The 22,343-nt window shown below is 35.9% G+C and overlaps 1 protein-coding gene across 30 annotated transcripts in view; it reads right to left on the reverse strand.

The window, feature by feature from the left end:
• LOC135101301 (circumsporozoite protein-like) overlaps positions 1–22,343 on the reverse strand; it is a 233,329-nt gene that overhangs the window by 68,714 nt on the left and 142,272 nt on the right. For 22 of the 30 annotated variants that reach the window (XM_064005087.1, XM_064005083.1, XM_064005069.1 and 19 more), the window contains one exon: positions 17,682–17,735. The exons of the other annotated variants lie outside the window; for them this stretch is intronic. In XM_064005087.1, coding sequence (XP_063861157.1) covers positions 17,682–17,735 — 54 coding nt within the window. The remainder of the gene's footprint in view (positions 1–17,681; positions 17,736–22,343) is intronic. 30 annotated transcript variants of the gene reach the window in all.

Here is a 22,343-nt window from a genome sequence, read left to right on the forward strand (position 1 = left end):
ATGTTTTTTTTTTTTTTCTATATTATTTGTCATGTGCATTGTTTATTGCGACACGTGGCACTGTTACTGAAAACTTGTCATGTAGCGCCTTTGTATGTCGATGTGCATTTATCGTATACAAATATTTTCACTTAAAGTGATGATGAAAATTATTCATAATGAAATGAAAAGCTCAAACGTTCTATATAATATTTCGGTGACGCAAGGTTACTTCGACCTAGTAACTTCAGTAACCAGAAGATGGAATATTCTACTCTGGGGAGACATGCAAGGTAAGAAATATATTTTGTTATCTCAGTTCAAACATTTAGTAGTATGAAATTTTGAGGAAGTATGATGAGAAAAATAATAAAAGCATAGGAGTAGTTACATGCACATCGAGATTTCCAACTGTTGAACCACCAATTTTTCTGTTTATGAATACGAGGTGCCTGCCAAATGCCAGTACGAGACCAGTAGCTACACCTTTTTTATCCTGTACTGAGTGAGACCCAGGCCTGTACTTTCATCAAGCTTGATACTGTCAGCTTACTGCACTTCTGGGACACTAGAGGCTAAGTTGACGCTGTTGTTAAGACTGAACTATACAGCCTCAACAAAAACATCACCAAGGGCACAGCTAGCCAGTATTCTACCTACCTACCTCCTAAGGTCCTAAGGCCTAAAGGCCTTCCATCCAACAACATTCCTGGTCTCCTCTCTCGCATGTAAGTGACAATTCAATGGTTGGTTAATCTCAGCTTGTAAGCCATGTCATTATTAAGTGTGTTTATTTGTGCATGATGTATACATTTTTTTTACCTACCTAATATAAATTATGTTTATGCATGAAGTCATTGGTAAATTAAATAATTAACTAAACTCATCTGCACTCTTAGTTTGGTTAGTTTGATTATATACCTATGTTAAATTATGCTGGTTTGGCTTGGTTAGGTTAGTTAGGTCAGTCTAATTTGGTTTGGTTTGGTTATGATGGTTAGTTTCATTAGTTTGTTAGGTTGATTACCTAGGTTAAGTGGTAATCTGTTACATCCGGCTGGTGGGCACAGATGAGTGGAAGACTGATGAATGAGTGAAAATGTAGTGGAGTTTGTTCCGTGAGTCCACTACCACTTTTAGAAAAAAAGTATGTTTCTTAAGTGTTGTAATAATCTCTGAATACCTGAAGGGCAAGCACAGTTAAGTACTAATGATTTTTTAGTAATTACTTTTGTGTCATGGATTCAGAGTCTTCATGTCCTCTCTGTAATCATGTATCAAGGTCAGTGAAAAATTGTGTAAATCATTGCCTGTTGCATTTAAATCAATACAGAAGAGTTATCAAATGCCCATTAAGGGATTCCAAATGGACACTTTCATCATATGCAGGGCTAAAGGCTCATATATACCAAGACCATCAAGAACGTAGGTCAAAAAGTGATGAAAAATTGTTGATCTTAAGTCTCCATTTGAAATTACAGTGTAAAACTCTTTTGTGCCAACAAGTTTATGATAAAAATGAAGGATTTATTAAAGCATTTGAGACAGCACATTGATGATGGCACCAGGATTCAGTGCCCCTTTAATCAGTGCTCCAAAATGTTCTCAAAGACAACCACATTTAAATCACACATAAGTAGGCATCACACATATCAAACAGTTAAGGACTTGCCAACTGAAATGGTCTATTCATCAAATTCAGACCTCTGTGATGACTTGTCACCAAGTTAGGAGGTATCCAGTACAACAAGAAATGACATTTATGACTTGGAAGGGACTAGCTTATCATTTATATACATATGTAACCAAAGGAGGTGTAATATTACAACCAGGAGCAGTGTAAATAATTGTAATTTTCTTATCATTTTACCTTTGATAAAGTTATTAATTGGTTCCTTTGTGCTTAATAAACAGGAAGGGGATGTGTGGGTATTTGTTATAAAAATTATGAGAGAGAAGTATCTTGTGGTCCATAAAAATTATGTTACCATTATTATTACCTGGTCTTTTGTGGAAAAAGCTTTAGGAAGAGGAGGTAAAATATCTACTGCAGTTCTGCCACAAGCATTGATTGGTGAGAAAGGGGTGAAGATGCTAGAGACAAGTCATGAAATCCTGACCAGGTGGCTATGTTATTTTTATTTATTTATTTATTTTTAATACTTTCAGGAGAATCAAGGTTTACTACAACAAGATATATGCTGTCAATTCATGGTGTTGTTGTCACTGAGCATATTGCCACATTTACCACTGGCCTAGCTATGCTGTTGGCCTCCTATTACAACTTTAATATAAGGTACCCCATGGATTCTGCATCAACACTCGAGTTCATTCAAAGGTAATTCATATATATATATATATATATATATATATATATATATATATATATATATATATATATATATATATATATATATATATATATATATATATATATATATATATATAAACATATAGATAAATCTGTCCAGAACACCTCCAATGTACCTCCATAGTACATTACCTTCCATCACTACAGATGTTTTGCTGGTATCAATCCCAAATGGGGGAGCAAGATAGAAGTAAAAAAAAACATTGCAAAAGGCACTCTGAAGTCCATCCGAAGGTCCTGTCCCTGATTAATGGTATTGCTGATGTAGACTGGAGGAGCTAAATCCCACCAGGTAATGTTTATTACTTATGAAAACATTGCTTTATCATTATGGAGATTAATCATCATTATTTTCTTTTAAGAAATCTTGGAACACTTATATTGGGTTTTTGTTAAGTGAAAAATAAGCTTCCAGGAAGTCACATGTATTACAGTGTCTTATTTACCATTTCATTTTACCTCACAAATAATTAATTTGTTTGATTACTAATTTTATTAGAGATGCTATGAGTGTGTTATGACGGTTAGATTGCTTTAATGTGCTTGTGCCTGGAAAAAAGGGGCTGGTCATCCCTATTTGGAAACTTAGTGGGCCATCATTTATTCAATTTATTTATTACCACTGACTTCAGTAGAAATAAACAATTTGCCCTGTAGTATATACCTTACTGTTTATATGAAGTACTTGTATTGTGCGTTCAAGACTGAAGACAACAATGCAACTTTTGTATCATGTTTTCATTATCTTAACTATTGCAGATGCTGTCAGCCACTAGAGGGGAGGAAACTAGAATTGTGATACACAAGTGGATAAAACTTCTCTTCCAGTCTTGGTGATGTACTTAAATAATGCTCTTTTTTTAATGATGTGTCAATGACAATTATAATGGTGATGCTGTAAAGGTGATGTACTTAAATGCCTAGGTTCATTATATATATATATATATATATATATATATATATATATATATATATATATATATATATATATATATATTTTTTTTTTTTTTTTTTTTTTTCTTTTTTTTTTCCTGGAATGCTCTTAATAATGGTGTAATGACTATAAAGGTGATGATGATGATGATGTCAAGTTTTCTCCATGCAAGTATAATGATGATTATAATGGTGGTGATGATGATGATAATGCAAGTTTTCTCCATGATTGGTGATGTAAATTAAATACCTAGGTTCAAATTTTTTCTGGAATGCTTTTTTTTATTTGTGTATGTAATGATTATAATGGTGATGATGATGCTGATGATGTAAAGTTCTCTCCATGCTGGTTGATGTATAGTTAAATGCCTAGGTTCATTATGATTTTTTTTTTTCTTAAATTCTCTTTTAATGAAGTGTAATGATGATGATTATGTAACGTTCTCTCCATGCTTGGTGATGTAGTGAAATGCTTAGATTCACTGTTATTTTTATTTATTTATTTATTATTTTTTAGGAATGCTCTTTGATGAAGTGTCAAGTAATTGATTTAATTGTATAGTGTAGTTTTGTGGAAATATTTTTTGCAAGTTTGTCTAATGTATGTTTAGTTTTAAAAATGTGCTCGGGTAATTTCTCCCTTTACCTCATTTTTATTTTGAGGCCTCTTATGTAGTTCATCTTTTACATGAGAATATGAGGAAAATGTAGGTTGTCCATGCCCTAACCCGATGTGCTGTTGGATACATTGTGTTAAATAAAATCTTTCTCCTATGAATTGTCTCACCTTTATAATTTTTCCATGGGCAGTAGGACAGGATTCAAGTTCCCATGTTTATTATTACTGATGCTGTGCTTTAACTAAAAGGATGTTTTTTTTTTCTTTTTTTATTATTATTATTATTTTTTTTTTTTCAGCTTGGTTATCAGATTCCTTACACATATCAGTCCTTGCATTCCTTCTGTGTTTCTCTCATAAACACATACAGTTTAAATAATACCTTGCTTATTTTCCCAAGAATGTTTCAGATACTGGAAGCAGTTAACTTATTTTCATAGACTTTAGTTCAGGTGAAGTGATTTCCCACCGACGTAATTAAATATTTTTGTACATAATCAGGTAGATGTGTGATATACTCAAGATCTGTTCATATAGAAAAGAATATTTAATATTCATAAAAAAAAGTCCTCAAAGTGCCCTAGTAAATATATGTTCTACTGAGTCAATTATGATTTTAGTATTTATTTACTTAAATTGTTATTAAATGTAAAAAATGTCACGAGTACTGAATAGTCGCATTTCCATCGCTCCAATATCCAGACTGTCGGTATCCAGACTCGTCATTATCCAAACAAGTGTCTGATTGGCTATCGTGACAGTAAGAGTTGCTATCTGGAGGGTAAGGGTCACTATTCAGACAGTAAGTCATTATCCGGATGTTTTACAGTCATTTATATCCCTATCCAGATGTTGCAGTCTCCGGATGGGCCTTTGGATAATAACTAGGATGGATATTGGAAAGTTTACAGCATTTTACTGCTGTAATTAAAACATTGCTGTTGATTCAGGATATAACCTCAATATATAAAATTTGCTCTTTCAAACACTGGTTTCTTCTGATATCTGCTCTTTTCTGCATACAGCGAACTTTTCAGTTTGTCATAAAAAGTTTATGTATACCACTTGCCCACTGCTCTCAGTGTGCCTTTTGTTTACATGCTGACCATCTGGAGGAAACAATATACTCCTGCCTGGCTGCCAATCAGTCGACCTTTTGAACTGTTGCTCAGTGTATACTGAATACACTTTATTAATATGTGGTGCATGGTTCAGTTGGCCAGCAGGCATTCAGGCGTGTGATCAGCTGGCAACTGTAAACAGTAATGTGTAGTGAGAACAGCAGCATTGCAATGTCTACCATTTGTATCTAAAGTCATAATTTGATATGTATGTACTGTATTGTCTTAACTGCATATACAGTAGTACACATACACAAGTATACAAACTTTTTTTCTGATGTACAGAGAAAATTTGGCATATACAAAAAAAAAGGGTCATATGCCAACAAGTCATTAGATGTATCTTTTTTTTTTTTTATCAACCCAGACTTTCCAGATTAGTTTGATATAATGAAGGATCTATGTGCTGTACTACTATCATCAAGTGTACACAATATGGATATTAACTAGAAATTTCTTAAGAATTTGATACATTATGGATATTAACTACAAATTTCTTAAGAATTTGATACTGCTAAGTTGTTCACAAGTTCATGTAAACTACAAATACTGTTTGCCAGTACTGTTCCAGTAAGATAGACTAAAATTGAGAAATACATTTTCCCCTTTTTTTGATGAGTAATTTCTGTAAATGGTATACAAAAAAATCCTGTGATAATTTACAAGGAAAAAAATACAGAAACATTTAAAATTTACAGAAAATCTGTTATTTATATGGAAATTTTTGTTTACAGATAACTGTAAATTTTAGAGAAAATGTTTGGCAGCCTTGTTGCCAGTGAATTTTCTGTAAAATTTATAGATTATTTTTTACAATGTACATTTTATAAGCGTTTAAGAAAAAGGTACGTTTATGCAATTTGCGTCTCCAGGCACCTTACAACAAAGAGGGGCTATAAGTTAGGTAAAAATGCTGGCTCCTCGCCTCCCAGACTGAAGTGTGATCGCTCCTAACCACCCTCAACAGATGCCAATATAAAAGAAAGAAGCATGTGGTGGTTTAATTTAAGTAAACGTGTTACTAATGTTACTGATCACCAATAAGTTATTTCCTATATATTTTCTTTTTACTCGCCATAACAGCGATAATCCATAAATAATGAAAAGAAGATGCCTCATCTTTACTCTTTAATCTAAGCCTCTTCCTTCTTCCCCTTCTAGCCCTACACATTCTTCCCCTTTCCTTACTGTGCATCTTGAATTATTCATTCACTCCTCCTTACACTGCTCCTATTTCTCAGTTCACTGCTTCTCACAACTCAGACTTAAATTACGAGCGGCCAAGTAGCCTCCTCACTGACGCCTTCCACACACGGCTCTTCCCTTCACATCGCCGCATAACCCGCCGCTCGCCGACCCACCACTGTCTTTTCCAAACCTAATTTCCTGTCTTCATATCTTTCTTTGCTCTCTGGCGCCCTGCTCGCCACCTCACCCTGCGCCCTCTGAGTAAGATGGAGGAAGCAGCAATAAAGTGATGAATATGATGGAATTTTGAGAGAGAGAGAGAGAGAGAGAGAGAGAGAGAGAGAGAGAGAGAGAGAGAGAGAGAGAGAGAGAGAGAGAGAGAGAGAGAGAGAGAGAGAGAGAGAGAGAGAGAGAGGGAGACTGAAGCAATTAACAAATTAACTTATCATGGCAACGAGAAAACACATGAATACATTTATATTAAGCCAAACTTTTCTATTATCACTCACCATGATCAGTAAAATAAAAAAAAAGAATCATTCCCTTCCTTGTAATTAATGAGAGGTCAATGACTGTCAATCAACCAAAGGCATTTACTCATAAATTCTTCTCAATCTGTTTTCTAAAGTCAACCTAGTTGGATGATGCCAGTTTGATTTTTTTCATTACAATTGTTTGTTGCATAAAGTAACCAAATGACTGGTATATTTCACTTTAACGTATGTTGAAACTCTTAAAATATGTGACTTAAAAAAATTTATGTGACTTGAAAAAAATTGTCAATACATTACATTTCAACGTATCTATGTTAGAATTTTTAAATATCCCCCCCAAAAGAGTTGAAAATCTTACAGGCCTCAGTAAATTTTGTAACTTTAGAAAATTTTAACAATTCTATATATCGAGGCAAGTTAGAAAAGAAAACTCTTTGCATCAGTTCATAATCGATAATCTTATATTAAGTTTTCTTCGATAGGAGCAAATGGTGTTCAATAAGTGTAGTGGCACAACAGTCAACACCAACTAAAAATAATTCTGGTCATGGTGATCATCCTGACTCAGGGTTGGCATAAAAGAAAGCCTAAGTGGGTTATATATATATATATATATATATATATATATATATATATATATATATATATATATATATATATATATATATATATATATATATATATATATATATATATATCATAATTTAGTTCTATATCATATTGTTTTTTTTTCTAATGTAGGAGGGACACTGCCCAAGGGCAAGAAAAAAAAAAAAAAAAAACTGAGATCCCAGTCCCAGAAAAGGGTCTAAAAGCAGTAGTAAAAATTTGAAGGATAAGTGTCTTGAAACCTTCCTCTTGAAGAAATTCAAGTCATAGGAAGGTGGAAATACAGAAGTAGGCAGGGTGTTCCAGAGTTTACCAGAGAAAGGGATGAATGATTGAGAATACTGGTTAACTCTTGCATTAGAGAAGTGGACAGAATAGGGGTGAGAGAAAGAAGAAAGTCTTGTGCAGTGAGGCCATGGGAGGAGGGAGGCATGCAGTTACCAAAATCAGAAGAGCAGTTAGCATGAAAATAGCGGTGGAAGACAGCTAGAGATGCAACATTGTGGTGATGAGAGAAAGGCTAAAGACAGTCAGTTAGAGGAGAGGAGTTGATGAGAAGAAAAGTTTTTGATTCCATCCTATCTAGAAGAGCGGTATGAGTGGAACCCCCCCAGACATGTGAAGCATACTCCATACATGGACGGATAAGGCCCTTGTACAATTAGCAGCTGGAGGGGGGTGAGAAAAACTGGCAGAAACATCTCAGAACAACTAACTTCATTCAAGCTGTTTTAGCTAGAGATGAGATGTGAAGTTTCCAGTTCAGATTATAAGTAAAAGACAGACCGAGGATGTTCAGTGTAGAAGAGGGGGACTGTTGAGTGTCATTGAAGAAGAGGGGATAGTTGTCTGGAAGGTTGTGTCGAGTTGATAGATGGAGGAATTGAATTTTCAAGGCACTGAACAATACCAGGTGATGATGAAGTTACAGAGAACATAAGAACATAAGAAATAAGGGAAGTTGCAAGAAGCGACCAGGCTTACACATGGCAATCCCTGTATGAAATATACCTACCTATTTTCATCTATTATCCCCATCCAGATACCTGTCTAATCCTGTCTTAATGCTCTCTGATGTCCTAGCACTAACAATATGATTACTGAGTACATTCCACTCATCTATCACTCTATTTGAGAACCAATTTTTTCCTGTCTCCTTCCTAAACCTAAATTTTTCAAGCTTGAACCTGTTATTTCTTGTTCTCCCCTTGTTGCTGATCTAAAGAATTTTGCTTACATCCCCCTTGTTATAACTCTTATACCACTTAAAGACTTCTATCAGGTCCCCTCTTAACCTACATTTCTTTAAAGAATGCAAATTTAACAACTTCAATCTCGCCTAGTAAGGAATACTCCTCATCCCCTGTATTCTTTTAGTCATTCTCCTCTGCACTGATTCTAATAGACCTATATCTTTCCTGTAATGTGGGGATCAGAACTGCATAGCGTAGTCTAGATGAGGTCTGACCAGCGCCAAGTATAACTTTAATATTACTTCTGGCCTTCTACTTTTAACACTCCTAAAAATGAATCCTAGTACCCTATTTGGCCTGTTTCTGGTTTCTATGCATTGTTTTCCTAGATGGAGTTCAGAGCTAACTATAACTCCTAAATCTTTCTCGTACCCTGTATCTACCAGAGTTTGGTTGTTTAATGTGTACCTACAGTGTGGCTTTCCTCTACCTACGCTAAGTACTTTGCATTTATTGATATTAAATTGCAGAGAGAAGGATAGAAGCTGTAGGACAGTAGTTTGGAAATCAAGGGTTTGTGCCAGACTCTGTCAAAAGCTTTTGATATCTCCAAGGCAACAGCAAAAGTTTTACCAAAATCTCTAACAGAGGATGACCACCACTCAGTAAGGAAAGCTAAAAGATCACCAGTAGAGTGGCTTTGACGGAACCCATACTGGTGATCAGAAAGAAGGTTGTGAAGTGATAGATGTTTAAGAATCTTCCTGTTGAGGATAGATTAAAAAATCTTAGATAGGCACGAAATTAAAGCAATAGGACGGTAGTTTGTGGGATTAGAACAGTCACCCTATTTAAGAACAGGCTGAATATAGGCGAACTTCCAACAAGAAGGAAAAGTAGATGTTGACAGACAGAGCTAAAAGAGTTTGACTAGGTAAGGTGAAACTGTGCACAGAGGCACAGTTTTGGAGAACAATAGGAGGGACCCCATCAAGTCCATAAGCCTTCCCAGGGTTAGGCCAGTGAGGGCATGGAAAACATCATTGTGAAGAATTTTAACAGGTAGAATGAAGTAGTCAGAGGGTGGAGGAGAGCGAGGAACAAGTCCAGAATCGTCCAAGGTAGAGTTTTTAGCAAAGGTCTGGATGAAGAGTTCAGCTTTAGAAATAGATGTGATAGCAGTGGTGCCGTCTGGTTGAAATAAAGGAGGAAAAGTCATGCCTGACTCGTTCATTTTCTGTACAGTACAAGTTATCACAGGCTTTGTCCAGCCAGACCAAACTGTATCAGCATGACTTAAACAAGAGTCTTACCTCCCTCTTTTTACTTTTCCTTTCCTGTTTTTCATTTGCATCAGTCTTCCTGATCTCCCGTGCCTTCCCTCACCCTTTGTCTCTACACCTTGATGTTCCTCTCACCTTCCCTCACTCTTTCCTCACTCTATTTTTTCATTCATTCTTTTTCTGTTGTCTTCATAGTAACCATCACCCCCTGCCTCTCTCTCTCTCTCTCTCTCTCTCTCTCTCTCTCTCTCTCTCTCTCTCTCTCTCTCTCTCTCTCTCTCTCTCTCTCTCTCTCTCTCTCATATATGCTGCTCTCACCTTATTTCTCACTTACTCTTCCCCATCTCTCCACACCCTGCATTCACTCTGTCCTCAGCCTGCCTCTCCCTCTCTCTCCTCTTCTCTCTCTCCTCTTCTCTCTCTCTCCTCTCACCCTTGTTCTCCCTCACTTCTCTCCCTGTAATCCACCATCATGCCCTTGAGCTCTTCATTAATATGCAAGGTGAATGAACACTGTGATGCTCTCTCTCTCTCTCTCTCTCTCTCTCTCTCTCTCTCTCTCTCTCTCTCTCTCTCTCTCTCTCTCTCTCTCTCTCTCTCTCTCTCTCTCTCTCACAAATGATATGATGTTCCTGTATAAAACTGTTAACTAAAAAAATGATAGTAATAATAATGTATGCTTATATTTCCCCTTTATTATTTACATCTCTCTTTATTTGCTGATGCTTTGATTATTTTGTTATGCTTAACTGAATTGCTTATTTTTTGCTTTTGTTGTTAAAATTTCTCTCCTACATCTGTTTGTATTTTTATCTAATCTCTTCATAATATTTACTTTGAATCATTAATTTCCATTTTTGTGTTTATTGTATGAATAATTGCTTATATTTACTATTTCTCTAAAAAAATGTTTCTTTTATATTAATATTTATGTAACTTGAGACATCCAGACCTCTTGGATGGTAAAGCCATGATGTTTTCTGCTCCTGTTGGATACAAAGAGATTTATTCCCTTTGTTGTTATTGTTGTTGATGATGCTATTGTTGTTGTTATTGCAGTTACTGTTGCTGCTCTTCTTATTCTTCTTATTCTTGTTCTTCTCCTCATTTTTCTTCTTTGTGTTGTTGTTCATGTTGCTAATTTGTTGTTGTTGCTCCTGCAGTTTTTTCTCTACGCTGGTGTAATCTGGTATGTTTTCTTTCTTTTATTTGATCATCATCTCTCTCTCTCTCTCTCTCTCTCTCTCTCTCTCTCTCTCTCTCTCTCTCTCTCTCTCTCTCTCTCTCTCTCTCTCTCTCTCTCTCTCTCTCTCTCTATATATATATATATATATATATATATATATATATATATAAAGAGAGAGAGAGAGAGAGAGAGAGAGAGAGAGAGAGAGAGAGAGAGAGAGAGAGAGAGAGAGAGAGAGAGAGAGAGAGAGAGAGAGAGAGAGAGAGAGAGAGAGAGAGAGAGAGAGAGAGAGAGAGAGAGAGAGAGAGAGAGCAAAAGAAAATATAAGGCATTACTGTGATATGAAAAAAAAAGTTGCATTTTTACTTCTAATGAAATCAAAATATTGTTCATGAATATCAAATAAAAGAAAGAAAACATACCAGATTACACCAGCATAGAGAAAAAACTGCAGGAGCAACAACAACAAATTAGCAACATGAACAACAACACAAAGAAGAAGAATGTCGAGAAGAACAAGAACAAGACGACAATGAATAGCAGCAACAATACACAGATACGTACATACAGGCGTACATGGACATGCATAACCTTCACAGGAATGCTAACCTTGCAAGGAATGTGTTTGAGATGCAGAGAGGTAAGCACGATGAGAGTGTGATGTGAGTGCGAGGATTCTGAGAGGATGAGGCACCAAGAAAAACATTACTGTGGATGATTTATAAAAGAGGACGCAAATATGAATATGTAATTACATTATCAAATTAGTGTTTGTGTTTTTTATTTTTGATAATTTATTAATTTAATATTTTTGTATAGTATATAAATTATGCATCAATTGCAATTTTTGAATGGAATAATATACCTAAGATAATATAGTGAAGAGAACTTAAAGATTATACAAAGTGAGGTTTTGCATGAGAAGAAAATAAATAAATAATAACAATGCATGCGATGAAATGCGCAAGATTATTTGGAGACAAAAGTTTGATTTTTTTAAAAATGACAATAGGAAGTTTGACTTCACAAAAAATAGATAACTAGGTAATAGGTGTTTTAAGTTGCTTAACAACTTAAAAGACCTTCCTCCAGCGGCTGGTTCTAATTTTTGGATGCGTCACAGACGTTGTCAAACGAAGCCCGGCTGCACGTGCCACGCATAGTGTCGAGCCGCTGTGCAGGTTGCAGTGAGTGACACAATGCTATAAATGACTCTGTGTTTTCAATATGTTGAGCTTTATCTGCATTCTGATCAAGCTATCCTATTCCCGAGAGTTTTTTCACTTAAAGTAATAATATATTTCAGTACATAAGAACATAAGAACATAAGAAATAAGGAACACCACATGAAGTGGCCAGGCTTACACGTGGCAGTCCTTGTATGAAATATACCTATCTATTTCCACCTATCATCCCCATTCATAAACTTGTCTAATCTTCTCTTAAAGCTCCCTAATGTCTTAGTACAAACAACAAGATTACTGAGTCCATTCCACTCATCTCCCACTCTATTTGAGAACCTTTTTTAGAAAAATTTTCAAGCTTGAACCCGTTATTACTTGTTCTATCCTGGTTATTGATCCTAAGAATTTTGCTTACATACACCTTGTTATAACCCTTATACCACTTAAAGACTTCAATCAGGTCCCCACTTCGCCTACATCTCTCTAAAGAATGCAAATTTAACAGCTTTAATCTTGCCTCATAAGGAATGCTCCTCATCCCCTGTATCCTTTAAGTCATTCTCCTCTGTACTGATTCTAATAGACCTATATCTTTCCTGTAATGTGGGGACCAAAACTGCACAATGTAGCCTTGACGAGATCTGACCAGCACCAAATATAACTTTAATATTACTTCAGGCCATCTTCTTTTATCACTCCTAAAAATGAATTCTAATACACTATTTGCCGTTTCTGGCCTCTATGCATTGCTTTCCTAGACAGAGTTCAGAACTAACTATAACTCCTAAATCTTTCTCGTACCCTGTACCTACCAGAGTTTCGTTGTTTAAAACATTGTGTATCTACTGTGTGGGTTTCCTCTACCTACCCTAAGTACTTTGCATTTGTTGATATTAAACTGCATTTGCCATCTGTCCGTCCATTCATTCATCTTCTCTAAATCTGCCTGCAAGGTGATGCCATCCGATTCTGACCTAATTAATCTATCTTTGTGTCATCTGCAAATTTACTAACATCACTACTAATTCCAATATCCAAGTCATTGATATATATTAAAAACAACAATGACCCTAATACTGATCCCTGTGGCACCCCACTAATTACAAGGCACCACCTAGATTTAGAGCCGTTTATTACAACTCTTTGTCACCTGTTGCTTAGCCATGACCTTATACATCCTAACACCTTCCCATCTATCCCGTGTGCCCTAACCTTTCTCAGGAGCCTCTGATGGGGGTACCTTGTCAGAAGCTTTACTAAAGTCCAGATATAAGATATCATAACTATCACCATTATCTACTGCCTCGTACACTTTACTGTAAAAACTTAACAAGTTCATCAGGCAAGACTTCTCCTTTGTGAATTCATGCTGTGACTGATTTATCAAGTTATGTTTGTCTAAATGCTCCCTAATGTTCCTCGCTATTATTGACTTCAATATTTTACTCACAACTGGAGTTAAGCTGACAGGTCTATAATTAGATGCTAAAGTTTTATCTCTTTTCTTAAAGAAGGGTACTACATTAGCCTGCCTCCACATTACTGGTACCTCACCTGACTCAAATGATTTCCTAAAGAGAGAGACTAACAGCTCACTAATAACCTCTTTGCATTTCTTAAGTACTCTGGGATATATTTCATCTGATCCTGGTGCCTTGAACTTTTTTAGCCTATCTATCTTCTGTTCCATGATCTCCTTAGTTATGGAAATATCTGCTAGCTTCTCATTCTCATCTGCTCTAAACATCTGTTCACTATTTGGCATATCCTGCATGTTTTCCTGGGTGAAGACAGTTAAAAAATACTCATTCAGAATTTTACTAAACTCCTCCCAGAACTAAGCAGCTCCCCATCTGCTGCCTTTAATAGACCTATAGTATCCTTATTAATTTCTTCCTGTATACCTGATAAAATCCCTTGGGGTCCGTCTTTGCCTGGCTGGCTACCTTTAATTCATAATTACCCTTGTTGACCTCCTGATTGTTTCAACTAATTCATTATATTATGACCTTAAAACATCTTCACCTGCCCTTAATCTCTTATATATACTTCTCTTCTGCCCTATATGATGTTTTAACCTAGCAGTCATCCATTTAGGGTTATTTTTCTGTGATCTTATTGCTCTATACGGGATGTTTGCTAACTGACATGTATGGAATTTATCTACGAAATATTTATGCAACTCATCTACATTTACTTCACCTAATCCCCCATCTCGGCCAGTTCCATCCTCTCCACTTCTTCATCTACTCTTCTCGACCTCATCTCTCCCATTTCAGCATGACTTGACCCTCCAACATACTCATACCTATCTCCCCATCTCTCTCTCCTCCACCCCTTACAGACAAATCTTCCCTTCTCTTGTCATTCACCTTCACACCTCACCTCACCTCTCTCATCCTTCCTTATCTCTCTCAACTCTGTTCCTGACCTGACCTCACCCTGCATCCGTTGCCAGTCAACTCCTTGGAGGAACTTTTTTAATTCCTCAAAAACTGCTCTCCTAAAGTCAGGTATTTTACTAGTATTTTTGCTTCTAAAAGTTTCTTCCATTTTAATTTGTACCTAATTTCCCAATGGTCACTATCACCTAGCTGTCCCCTACCTCTACCTATATGACTGCTTCCTCCCTGTTAGTAAGAATTATATCTAGAATACTGTTCTCCCTTGTGGGTTCTATGATTACCTACATTAAAATCCCTCTCATCCAGCATTCGAGCATCCGGCAGCTTCAAGTATCCGGCACATTTTTCCCCGAACCTTAAAATCAATAAAAAATCAATGTGTACTCATAAAATTGATTAAAATTCCCGTGCAAGGCATACTTTGTCCCCTCGCCACCAGAGCGCACTGCTTCGCGCCACCCGCGGCCCACTGCACTGTTTACTCAGTGACTCAGTCCCGCGTGTGCACTGTTTATCGCCTGACACCTTCATTATGCCTAAAGTTCTAGAAAAGAGGAAGCGTGTTGTGCTTGCACTTAAGCAGAAGGTAGACATTTGTCAACAATTAGAGAGAGATGAAAGCAGACAGCAACTAATGGTGGAATATGGTGTGGGCTCATCAACTATTTATGACATTAAATCCCAAACGAAAAAGTTGTGGGATTACATGAAAGCTACCGACACCCCAAAGGCAGCGGAAAATCGTCACACACTGCAGTATCATCGTGGTGAAATGATGGACAAAGTGTTATACGAGTGGTTCAGCTTGAAAAGATCAGAAGGAGTCACAATTACAATCACAATGTGTGTTGGTGAGTGTGAGGTGACAGTACGGGTGGCGACGCGCGGCACAGCGATCAGCTGATCTTTGTTATGGTAAGATGCGTGAGTGTAGGGTGGTGACTGTGGACATAATTTCACTTCTATTCAAGTATCCGGCATGTCGGCGGTCCTGTTGATGCCGGATAAGAGGGATTTTACTGTATTTTAAAAAATTTTCCTGAATTACCTTCAGAAATTCTTCTACTTCCATGTTATCCACCATCAGGCTCCAGTCGATATTCCTAAAATTAAAGTCTCCTACCACAAATACCTGACTGTACCTTCCTGCTCTATTTAATTCCTGCCACAGTGAGGTGTTAATTTCTCTTGTACTGTTCGGTGGCTTGTACACTACTCCCATTACTACTGACTGTGATCATTCCTTAATATCTACCCATATTGACTCTGTTTTGCTATCTGCATTCAATTCAATGATTAACATTTGAAAATAGCAGGCATAAGTAAAACATGTTATGAACATTTTTTTTTTAACATCTTCACAGTTCAACTCATCATTTTCTTTTTTGTTTTGTCAAGTTCTTTACAACACATCTCTGTTCTACAGTCACTGCTGAGTCTGATGGTGCCAACCAAGACTAGCTATCCCATATAAGAAGTGAGTTATGGCAAATAATTCACGCACTTTCGCGCTAGAGCTCAATCTATAGTGATGAGGTGATAGTTGCAAGAGTTGCGAGACAGAAATCTTCACCCACATGCCTATAAATTGAAATATGCAAAATACAGCAAAGGTGAGTCTGACGAAGAAATTACATAAAATAAGATACGCCTTCAAAAGTTACCAACCAAAAAATGTTTCTGAAACTGAAATCAAAATTTTTATGTGCGGACACCAAAAGGTGGTCCTGGCCAAATCATTGTTGCGCCCTCCAGGGCCAGGCGGGGGCAGTGAGGTGTAGAGATGTGTGGTAACAATAATATAAACCCCTCACTCTACTAGGGGAATAATCCCTCAAAAGATATTTAATACTTTACTAAATGATAAAGAAAACTATAAATTTTCTTTCATTCGCTGACAAGAAAAAAAAAAAAAACGTGATGAAATTAATATTTTCAGAAATCTACAATGACGAGCCTCTAAAAAAAGGGAGACAAATAGTGTGGGCCAGCTCTTGTCATCAAGGCCCACGTCACCTTGACTTTTCAAGGTGATAATCAACATACACAGAGACAAATAAGGACACTTCATAGAACTATACAAGTTTAACTCTGATTTTACTTAATAAAGCTGCAACAAAGGTTATGACGATAAAAAGTTACCTTAGGTTAGGCCGCAAATATTATGGTGGTAACGCTTCCTGGGAAATCAGTCAAAAATAATATCAATACCAATTGAACAAAGAAAATGTAAATATATTTTCTCCAGATAAGGAAATTTTTTTTCCTTTTTTATGTGGAAATCAAACTCACACTAAATATAGATTGTTACAGTAATAGTTTCCAAGGACACTTTATCATAACATGCAAAATATTATTAATCTACATAACCGTAAAATGCAGTAAAAGATAAATAAACAGATAAATTAGAAGATCTGATATTTACCTAAAAAGTACTCAAGTGAATATTCCTGTTATTGTGGAAAGTTTTTTGTAATTGCATTTTTCCTTTCTTCATTCACATATTCGTATATAAAAAAGATATATATATATATATATATATATATATATATATATATATATATATATATATATATATATATATACGAAAAAAAAAAGAATGCAAAATTGACAGCTAATTGTTAGGTTTCAACTGAATCTCCAAGTAAATATTTATACCAACAAGATGACACCATTATAGAAAATATATGATTTTGTATCCTTCTTTTTTTTCTATGCATAAACTAAAATAAGCACATGAAGACTGGAATACGAAAATTATAGTTTAGAAAAAGATTCTCGGTTAATCCACAAAAGACTTTTTTTCCTGTAAGATGTTGCAATGAACATTATAGACTAAATTTACATTCTTTCTTCTTTCATATATATACCCTAGGAAGGCACAAAAATGGGAGGCAAAACAACGCTTTGGAAAAATATTTAAACTAATCCTTCAATGGATAATACTACTGACACGATACCATGGAAGCACATCTTTTCTTTCCTTCATAGATTCATAGGAAACTGACAGGAGAAAGGCTGGCAACAGTGACAGGTTTCACTTGACATGGAAAAAAAAAAGTTTAACAGCGAGTTCCAAAACAGAGTGCACATGATGTAATGAAGCAGGTACTCACTTTCCTCCTGCATGTGTTGGGAGTGTTCACCGCGGCACCACCTGCCATCCTTTCCTGAAAATATCAAAACATCCACATAAAAAAGTGATGCAGCTTGACTATTCTAAAAAGAGCTAAAAATGAACCAACATGAACAGAACCACCACAAATCCTTTACTGCATGAGTTACAATATACACATGAACAAAAAAGGAAAGAATAAATACTGAAGAAAAACACGAAATGTCATCAATAAAACATGTCAGATTCCTCCATGCAAGAACACATGGATACATGAAAAACAACACTGAAAACAGAACACACTTGAAACGCTAAAAATGTTAAATATGCACAACAGCTGCAACAAAATAAAACGAACAAACACCATTACATATATAACAAGATTAAATAACAAAATAAAAAGAAGCAAAAAATAATAAATGCAAAGCTTCCCAACATTCAGCAGTACAAACCTTAAAAAAAACAGCAAGGATACACTTATAAAATAATAAGTACCACTTCAGTCTAGCCATAAAAAGTATTCACGGCACAAAACATGAAAGTCCCTTTTGAGTATCTCTGCCAAGGTGGCCTGACTCATCTATTCTTCATTTTTATTATTGTTCAGTAATACAACACATCCGCCTTCCTCCGTTTGTGGTTCTGATAACAACAACAACAAACACTCTCTGACCACTCCTAGTTAGATACCTGCCTTTTCGTGTGGTTACTGCGAGGACACAGCATGTTACCTACGAGTATAATGTCTTAAACAACAAAACAACAACAATAACAAGGGCTCCAGAGACAACAAAGATATCATAGTTGCTGTTGGTTCTGGATGTCACTGCTTCTTGGTAAGGATCTCAACAAAAGTGAACACCTGTGAGATCCACCCTACTTCATGCTTGTGCTGCTAACTCGTCTGGATGATGCAATACATTTAGTGTGATACCTTTCACTGGACCTGCCTAGTATAGTTGTGTCTACATATTTCAGTTCCTGCAGTCATCTGAATAGAAAAGCTTCACTGCAAAGCCAAGGTAGTGTTTTGCTGGCAATAACATTCCTATATATGCATTACCAAAGGCATCCTAATTTTTTTTTGTCCCACTGCTTACCAAACCAATGCCAGACACTCTTTTGATAAGGTCCCACAGGAGGCCATCTTTCCTACCACGGCAAGACTCACACAATTTTCTCATATTTTCCCTGAAAACATATTGATGGATCTCAAGATGTTAGTGTTTTCTACGATGCCTTTGCTACTTCAACACTATACATATATATAGAAAAAAACTTTAACAGCAAAACAACAAACATGACAGCATCTGCTTAGATTCTATCACCATTGCTCTCTTGAAAGCAAAAACAATTTATATGAAAAAGTGTAACTGAAAAGAGTGTAGGTTAATTAATGAATGCTTTGATATTCTAAAAAGCTTTGCATTATAAAAGAAAAAAATTGCAGATATTCTCCTGACCAATTACTAATCTCTCTCTCTCTCTCTCTCTCTCTCTCTCTCTCTCTCTCTCTCTCTCTCTCTCTCTCTCTCTCTCTCTCTCTCTCTCTCTCTCTCTCTCTCTCTCTCTCATCTAAAGACCAGCTAATAAACAAATATATAAATAAATATCCCCATTAAAAGCATTTACTATGTGTAATTCAATCTCCCGTCGTGTGAGCACATGAGTAATCACACGTCTGAAGAAGGCATGCTAATGAACACCAAGCTGACGAGCCTTTTCATTTGTTACTCACATTTGAGACTAGCAAGCCCTCGGAATATTTAAGCCACTTATCGACTTTTTATGCAAATATACTTTCTATGTACGTCTCTCTCTCTCTCTCTCTCTAAAATATATCTGATGCAAATAATTTTAATGTAGCTTTAGGTGACGATGATCTTTTTAGACCTCATCCTGTAAGTGTTGAAACTGTTATCCTCACTATTAAAAACCTAAAAGAAACTAGTTCTGTAGGTTCGGATGGCATTTCAATGAGATTTATTAAGGATGCACTCTATGTTATAGCTTTTTATTTGACGTGTATCATCAATACTTCAATTGTAACAGGCATCTTTCCTACATCCTGGAAACACGCACTAGTTGTACCAAGCCTCAAAACTGGTGATGTTAATGATCCAAATAATTTTCGACCCATCTCTCTATTACCTATCATATCAAAACTATTAGAAAAAGTTGTCACTAATCAACTTATGTATTTCTTGGAATTTAGTCAATCATTGTCTAACACCCAACATGGCTTTCGTCCAAAACTGTCAACAGAGACTGCACTTACTGTTATCTCAAACAAAATATATAGCAATATGGACTCTAAGAAAATTACATTGTTAACCTTGTGTGACCTCTCTAAAGCTTTTGACAATGTCAGTCATGAGATCCTTTTAAAAAAATGTTCTGCAATAAAAATGGACATCTTCTGGTTTAAAAGTTACATTGAAAACAGAGCTCAGTCTGTCCGTCTCAATAGCACAGTATCTAATAAACTTAACGTAGCTTATGGAGTCCCACAAGGTTCAATTCTCGGACCCGTTTTATTTTCGATTTATGTAAATGACCTTAATGAGAGTATCAACGAATGTTGTCTAACACAGTATGCTGATGATACTCAGTTTCTCCACGCCGACACTCCAAATAACCTTGTAGCTCTCATCTCTAGAACGGAAGAAACTCTGCGGAATGTAAAACAGTATTTTCTTAGAAACGGGCTGATGTTAAATTCAAAGAAAACACAATGTATCTTCATTGGTAACAGACAACTTTTATCACAGATTCCTCCGAACACCATAATAGACTGTGATGGAGACTTCATTTACCCAAGCTCTCATGTTAAAAATCTTGGTGTTTTCATTGATAAATACATGCTTTTTGATGTACATATTGGTGAATTAACAAAGAAAGTCATGGGTGCATTAATGTTCATTAATAGAATAAGCCAGAACTTTGATAAATCAACAAGAATACTTGTAGTACAGTCACTAGTTCTCAGTTTAATAAATTACTGTATTGTAATATGGGGTACAACTAATGAAACTTTGCTGCACAATGTCCAGAAATTGCAAAATTTTGCAGCTAAAGTAGCTGTTGGGTGTACCAGAAAGTATGATCATGTAACCCCCTTCATAAAAGAGTTAAAGTGGTTGAAAATCAAAGAGAAGCACACCTTTGATAAATGTACAACTGTTTATAAGGCTGTCAATAACTGTTATCCAGACTGGTACCTCAAATTTCCCACAGTTAGAGAACACACCACAAGCAACACAAGACAGCTCAATAACCTTTATGTGGGTAGAGCTAGAACAGACTCTGGTGCCAGAGCCATTACGATACTTGGACCAAAGTTATGGAATACACTGCCCACCAATGTGATCAATTCTGAAAGCCTTTATGCTTTTAAGTCTAGACTTAGCAAAATTCTTTTAAATAATTATTAGTCAATGTTATCATAGCACAATTATTTTAAATGACGTTTACTAAATGTTTAATACAGAGTAGCAAAGAAATTTTGAGTCAATCTACTTTTTATTGTGTGTGTGTGTGTGTGTGTGTGTGTGTGTGTGTGTGTGTGTGTGTGTGTGTATTTTATTTGCTATTATATATTAAACATGACTACCTATGTTAACCAATCTGTAAGAATAACCATGTCTCATGGAATAATAAAGAATCTGAATCTGAAATCTGAATCTCTCTCTCTCTCTCTCTCTCTCTCTCTCTCTCTCTCTCTCATCATTTATCTCTGCATAGGAATGACTATTAAATGCCTTGACTGTTAAGGTTTGTAATGAAACCTGATATAATAATAATAGTAATAATAATAATAATAATAATAATAATAATAACAATAATGATAATAATAATAATAATAATAATAATAATAATAATAATAATAATAATAATGATAATAATAATAATAATAATAATAATAATAATAATAATAATAATAATAATAATAATCAAAGTTGTAATGAAAACTCCAGTACATCTGGTTTCATAGAGTTTATACCAAGCCTCCAGTACTTCCCCTACATAAGGGCTTGATTGAGTACCTTACCCTCTCCCGGCCCTCTAGTCGTCCTTCGTGGAATCCGATGCTCATAATCATATTAATTGATCTATCATATCAGCTTCGTCTCTCTCTCTCTCTCCTCTCTCTCTCTCTCTCTCTCTCTCTCTCTCTCTCTCTCTCTCTCTCTCTCTCTCTCTCTCTCTCTCTCTCTTCAGAACTATCAATATACAGAATAGCAGGTTCGAAGTATTCTGTGGTCGTAAGACTCGGCCTCATCAGACAGTGGGAGCGCTTTTATGTTGCTCTGCTTCCCTGCAATAATATTTAATGACAATGAGACTTTGGTTGTTAATGAATGTGCCATCAGCACGTGCAATGACTGACCGACAGACAAATACACACACACACACAAACACACACAGTATCCAAGCTGCTATCTGCTGCTATCCAAAAGCTGCTTGACTGTTTCCGTCAGCTTTACCCAAATTATTTATAGCTAGGATCTTCTTTAGGGCACTCAGGAGACTACAGTCACTACACGCGACCTCTGCACTAAAGAAGGAATAACAAAGGTACATCTACCACAAATACCTATTTTATTTCTATGTTTTTTTTTTTTTTTTTTCCAGCAATCTGTAAATCTGCGTGGCTGCTGCT

The sequence above is a fragment of the Scylla paramamosain genome, chromosome 6, assembly GCF_035594125.1.
Source record: "Scylla paramamosain isolate STU-SP2022 chromosome 6, ASM3559412v1, whole genome shotgun sequence".
NCBI classification, from domain to species: domain Eukaryota; kingdom Metazoa; phylum Arthropoda; class Malacostraca; order Decapoda; family Portunidae; genus Scylla; species Scylla paramamosain.